The 15,737-nt window shown below is 42.1% G+C and overlaps 2 protein-coding genes across 2 annotated transcripts; both read left to right on the top strand.

The window, feature by feature from the left end:
* Window positions 1–79: 79 nt before the first annotated feature.
* Window positions 80–6,127, top strand: LOC135078745 (uncharacterized). Its single transcript, XM_063973303.1, has 9 exons — window positions 80–135; window positions 633–794; window positions 1,381–1,570; window positions 2,059–2,259; window positions 2,924–3,150; window positions 3,913–4,054; window positions 4,497–4,614; window positions 4,881–4,984; window positions 5,469–6,127. The coding sequence occupies exons 2-9, from the start codon at window positions 655–657 to the stop codon at window positions 5,607–5,609; spliced, it is 1,263 nt and encodes a 420-aa protein (XP_063829373.1). The 5' UTR covers window positions 80–135; window positions 633–654; the 3' UTR covers window positions 5,610–6,127.
* Window positions 6,128–6,951: 824 nt separating this feature from the next.
* On the top strand, window positions 6,952–15,510 carry LOC135078549 (SET domain-containing protein SmydA-8). Its single transcript, XM_063973086.1, has 10 exons — window positions 6,952–7,089; window positions 7,523–7,771; window positions 8,145–8,300; window positions 8,782–9,036; window positions 9,921–10,043; window positions 10,972–11,159; window positions 11,544–11,759; window positions 12,494–12,681; window positions 13,013–13,125; window positions 15,338–15,510. The coding sequence occupies exons 2-10, from the start codon at window positions 7,526–7,528 to the stop codon at window positions 15,491–15,493; spliced, it is 1,641 nt and encodes a 546-aa protein (XP_063829156.1). The 5' UTR covers window positions 6,952–7,089; window positions 7,523–7,525; the 3' UTR covers window positions 15,494–15,510.
* The last annotated feature ends 227 nt before the right edge of the window (window positions 15,511–15,737 follow it).

Raw genomic sequence — 15,737 nt, 5'->3', positions numbered from 1 at the left:
GTACATGGCGGTGCGCGACAGCCGAGTGGGCGAGGTGATCATCGAGGAGCCGGCGCTGGCCGTGGGCCCCTGCGCCGGCTGCGCGCTGATCTGCCTCGGCTGCTACCGGGAGCTGGACGACTCCTCGCTGGCCAAGTAAGGCTCCGTCACCATGCAGGTACCTGGCGGGTGCGCGCGACAGCCGAGCGGGCGAGGTGATCATCGAGGAGCCGGCGCTGGCCGTGGGCCCCTGCGCCGGCTGCGCGCTGATCTGCCTCGGCTGCTATCGGGAGCTGGACGACTCCTCCCTGGCCAAGTAAGGCTCCGTCACCATGCAGGTACCTGGCGGCGCGCGACATCCGAGAGCTTTCTTAATCAAGTGTGAAAATCGCATATCATCATTACTTGCAATATGCAATAAAAATTTTGAATTTGAATTTAAATTACTTGCTCCGGCAAAACGACCTTAAGCTAACAATGATATTTTTCACGCAGCGTAGGACGTCCATCCATAAGGTGAAGCGACAACCTCATGGAGGTAGCAAGAAGACACTGGATGCCTTGCCAATGGCCGCTACCAACCGTGCGATGTAGAAATAATGTTCAGCAGTGGATGTCCTGTGCCTGAAATGATGATCATTTTTAATCTGCAGATGCCGCGGCTGCAAGTGGCCCATGTGCTGCACAGCTTGCCCAGGACAGGGCAAATACACCGGCCACTCCAGCTACGAGTGCGACACCCTGAAGAACATACCACCGAACTACGAGGACCTGGAAGACTTGAGAGAATGCTACCACGCACTCATGCCGCTGAGGTGACTTGACATTACATTTTAAAACATTATAGCATTATTTCAGCCACGGACGTCCACTACTGAACATAGGCTTCCCCTAATAATTCAAGATTGGCAGTCAAAGATTTCAAAAGTCAATTCATCGAAATTCGGCATAGAAAAGTATCTTACTCTTGCCAAGCCATAATCACAGATAAATGCCATAACTTACCATTGTTGTAAGTAGGACATAGTCCGCAGAATCGCTAAAAATACATAATTGGGGCACATAGCTCGTAGAGCTGATGGCCGCTGGGGCAGAAAAGTTCTCGACACGTAGTGTGGGCAGCCCTCCCACAAGGTGGACCGACGATCTGGTGAAGGTCGCGGGAGGTGCTTAGATGCGAGCGGCGAAGGACCGGTTCTTAGTGGAAAACCTTGGGGTAAGCCTTTGTCCAGCAGTAGACGTCTTTCAGTTAAAACGAACGAACGTTTACATTCCATAAATGTACGAGCATAGGTAGTAGCTCTACACTATTTTCGTCACTTTGCGTCATCATAACAGGCCATCCGCTCCAGCTGTTCCAAGTTAAAACCACAAACTGTTTCTATCCCCTTTCTACCTCAGATGCCTTCTCCTCAAGAAGTTCGACGCCGCCAAATGGTCGGCCCTGTCGGCGATGGAGGCTCACAACGAACTGCGGCGCGAGCGCGGCGACATCTGGCCCATGAACGAGCGGCTGGTGCTGCAGCGGCTCAAGAAGTGGCGGCTGGAGTTTGATGCCGAGGAGGTGCACACTGTGTGCGGGATCTTGGAGGTGGGTTCATGACAGTAAACGAAAGATTAACTGATAAAATACAGACTGAAACAGCAATAAAATAAGACAACGAAAAGAAAAATAATGTGTAAACATCAAAGCAATTTGAATGATAGATAGAGCATTTACTTGTAACAGAACAACGAGCCGCTCTATGAAATGTCTAGTGTTTCACCCTGTCACGAACCAAACATCATACATTTTATCTGTATTGTACCAATCGCAAGAACGTTACATTACATAGAAATGCTCTAGTCTATACTCACCTTAATGACAACGATCGCCATTGGACTATAAAACCATCTCTTGAAGTTTTCTTTTATACAAACCTTCGCTGAGTTACGATAAAAAAAAAAAAACTAAAAATCAGCTAAATTGGCACAACCGTTCTCGATTTTCAGCGAGACTAATGAAGAGCAGTAATTTTTTATAGAGCCTAAATAAATCTAAAAAGATGTAGGTACTTAATATGTATCTCTATATTTCAGGTAAACGCCTTCGAAGTGGGAGGCAGCGGCGCCAACGCGCGAGCCCTGTACGACCGCGCCTACCTGCTGGCTCACGCTTGTACGCCAACCACCACGCATACGGACGCCGAGAGGAGGCCAGGCAGACCCCTGACGATTCGAGCGTCGGTCCCGCACAAGAAGGGAGACTTGTTGTCCTTGTGCTATGCGTACACGTTACAGGTGTGTAGTATGATTTAGCCAAATGACGTCCACTGCTGGACAAAGACCTCTTCAAGGATTTCCACAACGACCGGTCGTTGTGCCCGGTTCTGCGCTGCCCGCATTTACCTAGGTGCTTTCCGTTTCAGTGACCTTCACCAAATCATCGTCAAGTAACTTAATTTTTGGCTTCATTGTTAGTTAATTAAATATGAAGAATGTCAGATCATGTGACATTTTTGTTTGTTGTATGTATGTGTTGCACATACGAGTATGTGCTCGTAGCATAATTTATATAGCTGCATGGGAAACTAAAACAATGTAAAATCCATCTGACGGCCACTAAAATGTGTAAGTAACTTAGATATCTGGATGCGGGCAACGCAGGACCGGTCGTAATCCTTGGGGGAGATTTTTGTCCAGGAGTGGACGTCATTTGGTTGAAACGAATGAACTTTAGTGAGCAGCCAGATTGCAAGCGTTTTCTAAGCGGTGGACGCTGTGTTTGCCGCGCAGCACGGCGAAGACGTTCGCCACGGACACGCGGCGTGTTCGCTGCGTCGCCGCTCCACTTGGAAAACGCTTGTAATCCGCCAGTGTGCCAAGGCTCTAAGTACCGCGCGGCTGCGACTCGCCAGCGCACTCTCCTTAGGCACACATTTGAAATCAATCACGCAATTCCCAGGGCACGCTGAAGCGGCGCGAGCACCTGCTGCACAGCAAGTTCTTCGAATGCGCGTGCGCGCGCTGCGCCGACGCCAGCGAGCTGGGCACGAGCGCGAGCGCGTTCCGCTGCCCCGCGTGCGCCGGCCGCGTGCTCCCCACCGCGCCGCTGCGGCCCGCCGCGCCGTGGCGCTGCGACGCCTGCGGGTACACCATGGCGGCTGATGCGGTGCAGCTGCTGCTCAAGAGGTTGGAGTTTTTCAGCGAAAAAAATGAAAATTATCAACCGTTTCATTTGAAAGGGAAATTTGGGGTAGGCGTATGTTCAGCAGTGGACGTCCTGTGACTGAAACGATGATGTTAACATTAATAAACTCCACGCATAGACTGTGCTATTAACCATATTAAGCTTAGGCGCAGACCACCAACTTTTAGTCGGCCGATAGTAGAAATCCGTGTAATGTGCGCACTTCCATACATGTCCACTGATTTAACAGCCCGACCCAACTATCGGCCGACGAAAAATCGAATCGGTGGTCTACCTACATGTAGTGGTGTGGTGGCCTAGGCTTAATCATTTATGCAACATGACGTAGATGTTGCGTATCATTGGCTAAATAAACTTGACGAGGAACCCTGTCTGGTAATTCGTTTGGACGCGCAAGTTTCAAACTCACTACATAAAACAGCCGCCGTATTATCCACATCTACAAGTTCTGCTTTTCTAAAGAACCTGCAAATACGAATGACACAGTTTTCTCAATCCCTAATAATATTAGAAATGCGAAAGGAACCCTGTCTGTGTCGCTTTCACGCCTAAACCACCAAACCGATGAAATTCGGCATAGAGACAGTTTAAATCCCGGGAAAGGACATAGGATAGTTTTTATCCCGGTTTTTGAAACAGGGACGCGCGCGAGTTTTTCTGTGACAGACAAAATTCCACGCTGGCCAAGCCGCGGGCTGAAAGCTAATGATAGAATAACATGATGTGTTTACGTGCACGTGCAGGCTGACGGACGAGTACGAGCAGATCGACGGCAACGACGTGCCCGGCTTCGAGGGCTTCCTGCACAAGTACCGCAACGTGCTGCACCCAACGCACTACCTCTGCCTCTCAGCGCTGCACTCGCTCAGTCAGCTCTACGGCAAGGTCGGCTCTTTCACCAGATTTAATTAAAATTATTTATTGTATGTCTCATGAGTAAGGATTGACAGAAAACGTTAGTAATGGTACATGTGACGCCCCGTGAAGGCCAGCCGGATTACTGAAATAATCAGCGATCGTAGAAAGCAAAATTTTATTATTGTCAAGTTTCTTTTTATGTGGAACAAGGCAGTTATTTGATCGCAATATCTTCTGATCTGAAGGGAGATGCAGTCTAGAGTGGTACATAACCCTTCTAGCATTCACAATCGTATTACAACCGTTAAATGGCATTTGGGTTATAAAATCAATCAATCAAAATCACGACTTTCGGACTAGGTCGAAACCAATGTATGTATTTTTCTTTAAGTACCTCGCATGCAACCTTGCGATTTTGTTCTATACTTCCATTCCAGGAAGATTCCCAAGAGCTTCCGTGTTATTCCAGGTTACTGATTACATGATCCACGAGATGCCAGAATCTGAACTGAACAGGAAGATACAAATATGCAGAGACTTGATGAAGGTCTTTGATGTGATCGAGCCAGGCTACTCGCGCCTCAGAGGTATGTTAAAAATACTTGTTTAGCCTAGCCGCAGATCACCGACTTTTTAGACCATGGACGTGTACCGATTTGGTATCGGCCGATTCTTCATTCATACTTCTTCCTCATAAAGTTCGCATCAAGAAGAGAAGAGCTTTTCCGTAGCGAACGTATTTTCGCTCACTAGTTGGCGCCACTGCCATATCCACTAGCGAATGACAGAACCAACTGCCGAATTCAAATACCCCTGATAAACTCATAATTCAATGACATTTCAACCTTTTCAGGAGTGACGCTGTACGAGCTTCACGCGCCCCTGATGATCCTCACCACACGAGATTTCGAGAGGAAAGCTATAACCAAAGAAAATCTTCGGAATCGACTGAAAGAGGTGAGTGACACTAAAATCAACAGATGAATTTCCAATTTAAGAAAAAGTTGAAAGAGACCAAAGGATACTCAATTTTCAGTATAAGCTTTGAAGTCCAAGTAAAAAAAAAAAAATACATTTAAAAAAAATGCCAAATGCACAAACAATTTAAATCCTTAACTTAATATTTTAATCAGGTGAATGCACATATTTGATGTACTTGAATTTGGTTATTCTTACCGTCAGATAATTCCTGGCAATTAGTGGTGACTGAGTTTGTTCCGGCGACGTTTCTTCTCAGCACTTGCCCTAATTATGTCTCGAAGCGCTGGTAGGGCCCAAAAGATAAGGAGACATGTAAAGTGCCCCATAAGGGCTACCTTTTCTTTTTATTGTTTGCTATATTTGACGTTCATAAGTGCCACTTGTGGTCTAAACTAAATAAATATTTTTGATATTTTGATTTTGAATATTTTTAACAAAACACCGTACATTTGGGTTTTAGATCGTGGGCTACTTGACCGAGTCGGCTCTGATCCTCGGTTTTGAACCAGAGAAGTCCTCCGAAGGCCTAATGGCGGCGGCAGCCAGGGACGCGCTGAAGAAGATTAAGACTTGGGAGCAAATCATCGGGAAAATATCATGAAGCAAAACATTTCCCCGCTAAAGAATTTTGTGACAAATGTTTGGGACTATGTTGATGATATTTGGTTTTTGAGAGGGATTTTTGAGAGCATAAAGAGTTGTGTAGTTTTTGTAAAGATATATTTTTGTCTCTTTGTTGATTGTGCATTAATATTTTAAACTATTTATATTCATGTATGAAAATATGTATTTAAGTGAATTTGAAATAACTTCCTTGAATGTGATATTGTACCTTATGTACTCTTAATTATAATATTTCTTCGACTAATAAGACTAAATTTTACTTTTTTAAAAGTTCTTATGTTTAAGATCTATCTACTTTCATATAAGACTTCTTTTATATAAGATTAATAAAAATAATTTTCATTTTAAAACTATTTTGTGGAACTTTTATATTTTGAACATATTTATTCATTCCTTCTACTAAAAGACAATCGAATATGGCGTGTTATTATTTATTTTAAAATTTGTATATTTAGACATTCGTTTAGCATTTCGATTAAATATGTTTTGTATTAATTTTGGTCTTTTTTTAACCCACAATACATAGGCTATAAAAGATTTGCAACGATAAATCTTATTACCGAAGCAAGCAGAAAATGACGAGAATTTTTTGATCACATTGAGGCAAAATAATTAAAATTAAATCGGGAATTCTAGCAATCGATAACCTATTTTGGTAATCTCTGCAGGTCTAGAACAGTATCGACTTTACTGGAAGGGGTTACAGCTAGGACACCAGCCTCCTGAGAGACTCAAAAGACCGATAAATTGCATACATGAAAAAAAGGTTTTTAAACTTTTTAACAAGATCAGATTCCAAACTTATGCAAGCCCATGGTATCCCAATCTACACACAAATTCATGAATCATCATGAAGTTTGAATCTAGAGATATGCGACTAGGAGGCTTTAACATAAAATATAATAAGTAGAAATTACTTACTGAATTGTTTTACGTAAGTTTGTTTTTAGGTAAGTTTGGAAAGAATGCATTTCATGTAGGTACCTACTGAATTTTGTTGCTATCTTGATACTTGCCAAATTGAAGTAAATCGTAAACACCTTATTTACTTACTGATTAGGGTTGAGCCAATAAGAATATTAAATAAAATAATATTTTCTAAAATATAAACAAATAATGTATTTGGTTTTGCAAGACTAAAATTGCGAAGTTATAAGGCTAGGTACTTGTAATGCATCATGCTAAATAATTAAAACGACCTCATAAACAGATATTGAGAATTATGGTAAGGCATCTTAATTAGGCCAAATTTTGACAATAGCTGGCATCCCTAGTATCGAAATACAGTGTGGAAGCGTCGAGTGTCTTCGACGGGTTATTTTTACCCCGCGAATGCGCGTGCGCCGCAGTCCGCCCGGCTTTACCACGTTACTGGTGTCAAAGTGAACATCGTTTTGTACAGTATTTTTAAAGTGACTGTGAACAGTAATTTGAGATAGTATACAAAGCAAAAACAAGTAAGTTATACCCATAATTTTGTTATAACTTTTCAGTTAGAATGGCTAAGGTACAGTAACTAATATAGGTCAGCTGTAGCAACCATAACAGCTGGGTTTCTTCATTCTTTCAGTTGGCATTTAAGTATTTTGAGTTCTGAACATCAAATACGAGTACATTACACTGAAATTTAACTAAATTTCTCTACATTCATGTTTATCTACGAACGATTTCCGATTTACCCATGACATTAGCAGTGCCTAGTGTTTCACTAAAAGCAACAAGTTGCAACGCTGCTCCTATCGGTAAAACTTCTATTGGCAAACTAATATGTAATATCTTTATCCCTTCCCTTGTAGATACATATAATTTACCCTAAAGATTATTCATAATACGAGTAAATCTAGAAAATTCAACTCTACATTTACTGTCTGTAACTATTAAAACTTTCAGGAAATGCCCCCTAAAGGCGTATGCGCAGTTTGCCTCTCACCAGCCGAACAGAAGTGTTCTGGCTGCCAGGAGGTCCACTACTGCACCAAAGAACACCAGAAGCAGCACTGGAAGGAGCACAAGGGGAACTGCAGCCCTCTGAGGGTCAAGGAGGATGCACAGTTTGGGAGGTACCTGGAGGCGACCAGGGAGATCAGAGCTGGTGATATTGTTATGAAGGAGAAGGCACTGATCACTGGGCCTGCGCAGGTAAAAAGAAAAAGCTTTGTATTTTTTTAAATTAAGGAAGATAAGTAAATAGTTGTACAGGATTTAAACATATTCGCAATGTTTTAAAAAGCGGGTTAACGAAATCAATTCATTAGCAGTTTAAATAACGCAGATAAAACCTTAGAAAAGACATTCATATACAGAGTAATCAGAAAACGCTCTGTCCGTTATCTATATGATTTTAATAGCTCCTGAGTCCACCATGGTTCAGTGACGACTCTAATAGTCAGAAATGGAAGCACATCGCCAGAAGAGCTACACGCGAAGATGACTTCGAACACCCCACTCATATTTCTATGATTTATAATAGCAAACGCTGAGAATCGATGTAAGCCCATTTCAAACATTTCAGATCACGCCACCAGTCTGCCTGGGCTGCTACAAGATGCTGGAGGAAGGCAAAGTGGTCCCGTGTGACAAGTGCGGCTGGCCCTGCTGCTCCGAGGAGTGCACGCGCAAGGAGGAACACCTGCCCGAGTGTCATTATACCCAACAGAGGGGGGAGAAGGTAGCATTGTATGACTAGCTCCTAATTTATTTTATAAACGGTTTTGTAAAAAACAATTTAAGGCTAGAATCGAAAGTCAGATGACATTTTGCAAAAAAATGGATGGATGATTTAGACGCAAATCACATAGTTTTCACTAGAAATCAATGGTCAACAGTTCCAGAACACTAATTTAAAATAAATATGACGAAATTATTATGGCATGGGATACAATCTGGACTGACGACCTAATAAAGCAGGAAGACGCTGGATACAGGCTGTTGCCAATTTTACTGTAGGTAGGTATTGTAAATCATTGGGGGAGGTATATTTAGCAGTGGATGTCCTGTGGCTGAAATGGTGATGATGATGAAATCTACGAGTAAATTAAGCTACGCACTACGCATGTTTTTTATCATAATATGCGATTGTGGCCAAAACATTCTACCTTCCTGTGGCTTGAAGTTATTAAAAATTTGCTTACCTTACACTTTTTCTCCAGGTCTCAATCTCGACATTCGGCGTACCGCACCCCAACTACCAGAGCATCACAGTGCTCCGCTGCCTCTACCAGCGGGACCACGATCAGAAGCTGTGGGCCAAGCTCCAAGCCCTGCAGTCCCACTACGAGGACCGTCGAGGCACGGAGAAGTGGGACCACGACAGGAAGATGGTCGCCGAGTTCATTTGGAAGTTCTTCAAGCTGGAAGGGAAGTTCAATGAGGAGGAGATCATGAAGTGCTGTGGGATTTTGCAGGTACTTTTATTAGGTTTTAGAAACTCACACATTAGATTTTCTGTGTCTTTTATGCTTATTAGAATCAGATTCACAATCAGAGGAGTTACTACTTAAACGATACATGATCAACACAAATCTCTATTTGTACAATTTCTGGGAAAATTCAAGATATCGTTTATGTTGAATGATGATGATGGTTGGTATGGAAATATTCCAGATAGAAAATATGGAAAACTACATGATTATGATTCGATAAAAGTTTAATGTTGTTTTACCTGCATCACGTACGACCTAGATACTGAATTATATCTCTTTGTTATTGTTAATTTACTTACTGCGATTAAGTCTGTTTGTTTTATGGGAGGAGAATTACCTATCAGAAGTATTTACTGACATGACAGTGCAATACAAGTCCTAGGGAAACTAAAATCTCGTGGAACCCTAAGTGATCGCATGAGACTGGTTTTGTGTCTTGATTCGTTGGTACTTGAAGGGACAGTCAACTAAATCATATAATAGTATACTTAGTTATTAACATTCGAGAAAACTGAAAGAAAAAAGCAAACATTTATTCTGTAAATATGTTGAAGATCATCCCAAGGAATGTGATAAACGTTAAGATCATTACATACTACGCATAACATGACGACGCCTTTTGCCAGTGACCTTGGGTATTATCAGGCTGAGATTACAGACCATAACTTCAGTAATCCCATCTCTGCTTCTAGTAAACAGGCTTTAGATCTTTATCCATGTATTATTTTCGCAGAGAATGACTATAATAATGCCTAGTCTTAAAGAAAAACCCAATATGGCTTTTAAGAAACATAGTCTTATATTGGCAAATTGTTCTAAAATGAATATAAGTTTTGAATGATTAACCGAGATAATATTTGTTCCAGATCAACGGGCATGAAGTGCCTCTGATGGAGCCGGAGTACGTGGCAGTGTTCGACCGCATCTCCATGGCAGAGCACAGCTGCCGGGCCAACTGTAACAAGAGCTTCACTTCTGATGGACAAATTGTATGTCAGAACACTCCAACAACCATTATTAACTGTGTTATTATTGTAGCACCGGAACCAGTACAAAATTAGACGCTGCTGTCTCAGCTAAAACTTAGCTATCCTACTGTGACGGCCCACGCTTGGCTAAACTGTTAGTAATAATCCCCAAAATGAATTTAGGAAATACCGTTTTTGCACTAAACTTAATTTAAAACAGAGAATATAGGCTTACGACGAACAAACATTACGGGCATTAGCTTTGAAGTTTTTTTTTATCCACAACGAGGAAGCTCTTGGCCTGTATCTCACCTGATGGTAAGTGATGATCAGGCCGAAGTAATCTTCAATGAGCATGTGTGAGATAAAGTAGGTAGGATCATAACAGAGGATTAAGGGTTATTGCTACGAGTTGCCCTTGGTGCTAAATGCAAACACAAGAACTAATTAACTCCACTCACAGGCTCACACCGATGCAAGCATAAGCCCTCAGATTCCCAGAAGTGTTGAATACCCAACGTTTCTGAGACTCCCGAGAGCCAACCTGCGCCCGAGTCACACGTGTGCGACCTTTGTGTCAGTCGTGATCGCGGATTACGTAATGCTACATGATATTGCTATGTAATAGTGTCTTTAGAATTGTTTGGACAAGACTATTTGACTGGTCATTTAAATATGAGCAGTCGGCTTTTTATTATTTAGCTCTCACTTTGACTCTTTATAGATCACCATAGACTTTTTTATTCCAGAAATACTACCCCTTGAAATAGGTATCTTATTGACTGAAACTAAATCAAAGAACCGAATAGGTTTTTTTTTAAGTATGTATTGTCATTCGTTCCCTGAATCGCAAGTCGCAGTCTTTTGTATAAGTGGCATAATTCAAAATTGTCCCAAAACCTGGTTCCTGGTGATAATGAAAGGAACCTACGTTTACCCAACATTCCAGATCCTCTGCGCTGGAGTGAACATACCTTCCGGATCACACGTCTCGGTGTGCTACACCGACCCCATGTGGGGAACAGAGGCGCGCCGCCACCACCTCGCCGATTCCAAGTTCTTCGAGTGCAGCTGCGAGAGATGCGCAGACGCCACCGAGTTCGGGACTAACTACAGCGCCGTCAAGTGCAAGAAGAAGTAAGTTATTTGGGTCCCAGTATGTTCACTTTTTAAAACCAGTTGATCGTCGTCTCAACTTCCTGAAAAGAAGGCCTCTTCCAAAGATTTCCACAGCGGCAGGTCTTGGGCTACCTGCACCGATACGCATCTTTCGATCCTCATCACATCGTCGGTTAACCGAATGGAAGACCTGCCAGCACTGTGTTTTTGGATCTTTCTGGCCATCACTTGACTGCATGGGCCTAAACGAGCAAATATAATACAAGTAAAGTAGAGAACCAGAGCATATAGAGTGCAATGCTTAACTTTCGATAAAAAAATATCTCCTAACGATATTAATTTAAATATTAAACACTTTCTGCTCTAAAGAATGAAGATTTATGGTAACGATTTTTCTTCCAGAGACTGTAAAGGTTACCTGCTCCCGAAAACGTTCATTCTCCCCATTCTGCACAAGACGAAGAACCCGGACCCTCAGACCAGGAACCTGGACGACAAGTTCTGGATCTGCAGCAGCTGCAAGGACGAAGTCTCCGACGCCATCATCCAGAGGCTCCTGCAAGATATCGGCAAGGAACTCAGCGCGATGCCCAAAGAAGACCCCGATGCTTGCGAGAGGTGAAATTACTTTTTTACTACGACGTAGTTGATTCCATAATAACAAGAATCATCTTTTTATACTCGTACCCCCTTATTAATAAACTTACACGCTCGTTGAACGGTGTTTTAAAGTGACGTTTAGTATGGAAATGTTATTTTAAAACAGTGTTCAACAAGTGTGTAACTTTTTATTAGTAAGGGGGGTAGATTCCAAGAAGAATGACTTATCATCACACCTTTGAAAAAAAAATTCAAAACTAACTACAGAACTCATAAGACTACTTTAAACCACGATTATACTCGTATTCCTTTAAGTAGGTTGTAATGCAAACATGTACGTCACTTATAGGTTGAATTTCCGCTTTCAGCATGAAAGCCTCGCTTATCTCGCAGAGTATCTAATCCATTCATAACCTGATAATGAAATGAAATAACTAACACATTACTTTGTAACGTAGCAATACTAAGAGTATAAGCCATTGTTTTTGCAAAACTTGTTTTCGTAGTTAACCAGCTAAGCATGTAAATGTAAACTAATAAATTCTTCATAATAATAAAGCGCCTATGCTTGCACTTGCACTTGTATGTGTATCATCATGAGTAGCACAATCTAAAATTAATAGTGAATATCTAAACACTTAGGTTTACTTCCATACTGAATAGTAAGTACAACAATACCTTGGGGCCAAATGTAAAGGAAGAGTTTGGGACTTGACAGTCGGTGTTCAAACACAATTATATTCTTGCTACAGATTCATCAGCCACTGCAGCAGCTACCTGCACCCGACGCACTACTACATGACGGATGTGAGCCTGGCGCTCGCGCAGATGATCGGCCAGGACAGCGAAATGGGTCTAGCTGGCGTGACCGATGACCGCCTGCTGCTGAAGACGCAGCTCTGCAAGAAGATCGCTGACCTTCTAGAGACACTTGCACCAGGTAAGATTTCCTGCGACGAATCAGCGAGCTGGGATTACCCTTTTTACAACTACATAAGAGCCTCAGTGTTTCTCTCTTTCTCTTCTCTCGTTGATATGCTGTTGTCTGTACGGTCTCTCCATCGTGTTCTCAATCAGGCTTAACAACGAAATGGAGCTGGTAACTGGAGCGATAGCTCTACAAAAAAATATGTACCACTAGATGGTCTTTTCAAGAGTCTGGATCAACTGCGATCACGTAATATGATTTCAGAAGCAGACACTTGGGCTAAAGAACGACATGAGGCTTGTAATTAAGTGACTGCAATACATTTAGATATATTTCTTTGCAGCGGAAACGCGTTTGCGAGGGTCCCTGCTCTTTGAGCTCCACGCCGCCATAGCCGAGACTGGCAGACGAAGATCCATGGTCGAGGGACCACTGGCTTTGCTGGGTCATGTTACGGTAAGAACCATTTATAACAAACTTTGAGATAAATAACTCGAAAAACGATGAAAAGTTGAAAAAAAAATCTGGTCATTTTCGTCAGATGAGACCTAATTGTGAACACCTTAGTGTCTAGATCCTTACCTTAGACCTTGTATCAGAAAGGAGGCTATTTACCAATAGTGATAAGACAAAGTGCCTATATCCTTCTCAAACTGCCCAACGGAAGCGTCATTTGTATACTTGGCTAACTAATACTGCGACTCCAACCATGCAACCCGTTTAACTTACCCACATAAGAGTTGACAATCTAGTTAGCATGAGAGGAAGCCGAGCGTAAAGCCAAATAAATGAGCTATATTAATAACGCGGTGGGCAGCTCCCGCGGCGACTTTCGCCGAAACTGTACCGCGTCGCGCATGCGCGGCACGTCTGCACTGCTTTGTGCGCGCGCGCATGTTAAGCGGAGCCCTTATTGTGATCGAGTTGAGCGCTACCAAATTACAATTTTCTTTTAAAAACTTATTTATCGCATAAGATAAATTGAGAAAATAATACGTAGGTAAACACTAAATTAATTTCTTTACCTATTCAAGGACTTTAGACCACTTTAGAATACAATTGATTAACTAAACATTATTAATTAAGTTTATTTATTTATTTAAGTACTTTAAATGCAAGTTGGAAAATGTGACAAACAATTTTAGACTACAAACTGTAAACAATGACTTACTGAAAAATAAAAACATTAACCCTTCTGCTACATGCTGAAAAAAAAACCATATGAAATGATAGAGTAGCACCAATTAGCTAACAAAATTGTTGCACGTGGAAATACAGTGTAGTAGAGTTTGCGAATCTATGGTCGGCAAGATTAAAGATGTTCAAAATGTACGAAGCATTTAAAAATATTATAATGTATACCAAAGCTGCGACCATATTAGTAAAAGTTGCAGTTAATTGTACCGAAGCAAAGCCGCGTAACGAGCTGCAGCTTCCGAGAAGCGGCGCGCGCGCACAATGCAGCGCTTTGGAGGCTCCGGCGCTGTGCAAGTAGAGCAATCTGCCTGATGCGCACATCGCTCGCTAATTTATCGATATCGAGCTTACATTCGTTTTATATTCGATCGATATGTGCGTTAGGTTCTTCACTTCTTGTAGTCATTTTAAAGTGACTGATTTACATTGTAAATTAATATTTTTGAATGGAATTTATAGGCCGACCCCAAATAATGGGAAAAAGGGTTAGGGAAAAGAAAAAGGAATTTATAGGCCTTTTTGTGTGGTTCATTGCACCCAAATGAATGAATGAAGTTCGCATCGAACACTTATAAAATGAAGATTGTTAAAATGTAGAGCAGAATAACCTATCTACGATTCAGAAGTTATAAATAATGTGATGCACAGAATAACACATGAAAATGGGTCTTTTTTGACAGATTTACTTTTAAGTATTATTGTAAGCCAAACTTACTTATTTTTCTGCGAGTTTTGAATTAACGGCATGTTGTAAATTAGACCAAAAGTGAATTGCTAATTTACATAACATAATTTATCAGCCATCTATGAACTCCATTGCAAATTCTTAAGAATCGTCTGTCCTTGGATATTCTGTTAGCGTGCCGTATGTATCAAAACCATCATAGTCCAATAGTCGCTAATAGATTCTGTAAAAAGTTAACATAGAACCTTCTCGACGATTTTATTGGTCAAGCAGAAAGTTTCGAGCGATTCGCGAATACCAGTCCACACCCGAATTGATGACAGTCTGACACACATATTATACGGCGAATTAATTATATCACAGCTGGAGCAAATCCGAGCGTTAACTTTAGTTCGCGAGTGAAATCGCCGACCGCTAATAGGTTTCGTGGCGGTGCTTTCCTTGAACTTTATCGGAGGTCCCTGAATGAAAAGTCTCTGAACGAAAAGATATGGAGACATGTAAAGTGCCCCTTAAGGACTACCTTTTTACTGTATTTGACATTCATAAGTGCAACCAGTGGTCAACATTGAATAAAATATTTTTGATTTCGATAGGTATTGAATGGTATTCCCGAAAATATTAATACGAAATTGCCGAAGTATTATAATTTCTAACGCACCGTGTGACTGCAACCTTATTTACGAGTACCCATTACCGATAAACGTAAACGAACACAAAATGCGAAAGTTCCATTAAAATAACCGATCGTCTTCAGTTGAATATGACCATTACGTTCGTTTACAGGAATCCCGCAAGATCCTGGTGGAGTCAGCATCGCTCCTGCGTCACGAGCCACCCGAGCTACCCGAGGGCCGGCTGTCGCAGCAGGCGCGCGTCAACCTGGTGCAGATGGACGAGCTCATCCGCAGCCTGTCGGCCACCCTCCCCGCGCCAATGTGAATATATTGTACTAGCTATTCGGACTTTTAATTAAAATCCTCCTTCTGTCTTATATCTAGCCATTAGTATTGGTCAATGACGTAAGCTTTCCCAAGGCGATGGACCACCATCTCCAAAAACAAGGTGGCTTCGTTATTTGTCACGAGCCACCCGAGCTACCCGAGGGCTGGCTGTAGCAGCAGGCGCCGCGTCAACCTGGTGCAGACGAGCTCATCCGCAGCCTGTCGGCCACCCTGCCCGCGCC

The sequence above is a fragment of the Ostrinia nubilalis genome, chromosome 15 (genome assembly GCF_963855985.1).
Source record: "Ostrinia nubilalis chromosome 15, ilOstNubi1.1, whole genome shotgun sequence".
NCBI lineage: Eukaryota > Metazoa > Arthropoda > Insecta > Lepidoptera > Crambidae > Ostrinia > Ostrinia nubilalis.
Note: the sequence above shows the minus strand (reverse complement) of the source record. Positions and strands in the feature narration are given on the sequence as shown.

Bases quoted from the DNA above. Each gene is read 5' to 3' on its own strand.
- LOC135078549 (XM_063973086.1), top strand. From the start codon at position 7,526: ATGCCCCCTAAAGGCGTATGCGCAGTTTGCCTCTCACCAGCCGAACAG. The intron at 7,772-8,144 runs GTAAAAAGAAAA...CAAACATTTCAG, and splicing joins TGATCACTGGGCCTGCGCAG to ATCACGCCACCAGTCTGCCT. The intron at 12,682-13,012 runs GTAAGATTTCCT...ATTTCTTTGCAG, and splicing joins TCTAGAGACACTTGCACCAG to CGGAAACGCGTTTGCGAGGG.
- LOC135078745 (XM_063973303.1), top strand. From the start codon at position 655: ATGTGCTGCACAGCTTGCCCAGGACAGGGCAAATACACCGGCCACTCC. The intron at 795-1,380 runs GTGACTTGACAT...TTTCTACCTCAG, and splicing joins CACGCACTCATGCCGCTGAG to ATGCCTTCTCCTCAAGAAGT. The intron at 4,055-4,496 runs GTCGGCTCTTTC...GTGTTATTCCAG, and splicing joins TCAGTCAGCTCTACGGCAAG to GTTACTGATTACATGATCCA.